The sequence below is a fragment of the Lagopus leucura genome, unplaced genomic scaffold (assembly GCF_019238085.1).
Source record: "Lagopus leucura isolate 7727_CA_CO unplaced genomic scaffold, USGS_WTPT01 32271-0_obj-0_obj, whole genome shotgun sequence".
Lineage (NCBI taxonomy): Eukaryota > Metazoa > Chordata > Aves > Galliformes > Phasianidae > Lagopus > Lagopus leucura.
The window spans coordinates 1-1,619 of NW_024969085.1; the positions used below are offsets into that span (position 1 = coordinate 1).

Consider the following 1,619-nt stretch of genomic DNA (forward strand, 5'->3'; position numbering starts at 1 on the left):
CCCCCCCCAACGCCCCCCGCCCCGCACACACGGACTCTCGGCGCCGCTCTCCGTCCCTTTTATTCCCGTTCACTCCGCCGAGCCCTTCTGGCGCCGCTTGGAGGGCGGCACGAGGCGCGGCGGGAGGTCGCTGGGCAGCCCCCTGCCCTCCAGCTTGGCTCCGATCAGGTGCCCGGCCAGCGCGAACTCCTCGGCGTCCAGCATCCCGTCCCGATCCACGTCGCTCAGCTGCCAGATGCGGCCGAGCACGGAGCGCGGCAGCTTGCTGCCCACCATCCAGCCCCGCGCCTGCCGCCCGCTCAGCTTGCCGCCCAGCGGGCACAGCCCGTAGAAGATCTCGTCGTACTTGGCCTTGTCCTTCGTCACCACCCACTCGTCCTCGCCGCCCTCGCCCTCCTCCTCCTCGTCCTCCTCCGCCCCCTCCACGAACGGCCCCCGCCGCGCTCCCTCGAACGCCCCTCCCTGCACCCCGGGCGCCGCCTCCCCCTCCTCGCGGCGCAGCAGCGGCATCAGCGCGGCGATGTCCCGCGTCAGCAGCTCCTCCAGCGCCTCCAGCAGCCGCGGCTTCAGCGCCGGGAAGCGAGTCAGGTCCTGAGCCAGCAGCTGCTCCTGGGGGGCGGCGGGACGGCGGGGGTTGGGGTCGGCTGGGGGCGGTGGGGTGACTGGGATTGGGGTCATTTGGGGTCGGCGGGGTGACTGGGATTGGGGTCATTTGGGGTCGGCGGGGTGACTGGGGTTGGGGTCGGCTGAGGTCGATGGGTTGGGGTCATTGGGGTGACTGGGATTGGGGTCATCTGCGGTCATTGGAGTGACTGGGATTGGGGTCATTTGGGGTCGGCGGGGTGACTGGGATTGGGGTCATTTGGGGTCACTGGGATTGGGGTCATTGGCATTGGGGTCACTGGGATGATTGGGATTGGGGCCATTTGGGGTCATTGGGATTGGGTTGTTGAGTTGGAGTCATTGGGGTGACTGGGATTGGGGTCAGCTGGGGTCATTGGGTTGAGGTCATTGGAGATACTGGGATTGGGGTCATTTGAGATCATTGGGATTGGGGTCATTGGGATTGGGGTCATTTGGGGTCACTGGCTTGGGGTCATTGGCTTGGGGTTGTTGGGATTGAGATCATTGGGATCGGAGTCGTTGGGATTGGGGTCATTGGGTTGGGGGTCAGTGGGGTGACTGGGATTGGGGTCATTGGGATTGGAGTCGTTGGGATTGGGGTCACTGGGTTGGGGGTCACTGGGGTGACTGGGATTGGGGTCACAGGGGTTTGCGATTGAGGATGGGATTGGGGTCATCGGGTTGGGATTGAGGATGGGATTGGGGTCGGGGTTGGAATCGGGGCGGGATTGGGATTCAGGTCGGGGTTGAGGATGGGATCGGGGCTGGGATTCAGGTTGGGGTCGGCGTCGAGGTGGGGCCGGGTGCAGACCTGCATGCGGGCGCAGTCGGGGAAGTCGCCGGGCGGGATGTGCTGCTCCATCTGGATGCGCGCGAACAGCAGCGGCAGCTGCGCGATGAGCTGCTTCTTCTTGTGCCCCTTCCCGAACACAGCCGGCATCTCCTTCTTCAGGCGGCTCAGGATGTGTGCGTGCACCTTGGGGGGGGGGGGGGGA

At 66.1% G+C, this 1,619-nt stretch overlaps 1 protein-coding gene across 1 annotated transcript; it reads right to left on the minus strand.

The window, feature by feature from the left end:
- Nucleotides 1–42: 42 nt before the first annotated feature.
- Nucleotides 43–1,601, minus strand: LOC122194003 (EH domain-containing protein 2-like). Its single transcript, XM_042894914.1, has 2 exons — nucleotides 1,436–1,601; nucleotides 43–609 (listed from the first exon to the last, which is right to left on the minus strand). Exons 1-2 carry the CDS (start codon nucleotides 1,562–1,564, stop codon nucleotides 70–72), a joined length of 669 nt encoding a protein of 222 aa, XP_042750848.1. The 5' UTR covers nucleotides 1,565–1,601; the 3' UTR covers nucleotides 43–69.
- Between the last annotated feature and the right edge of the window lie 18 nt (nucleotides 1,602–1,619).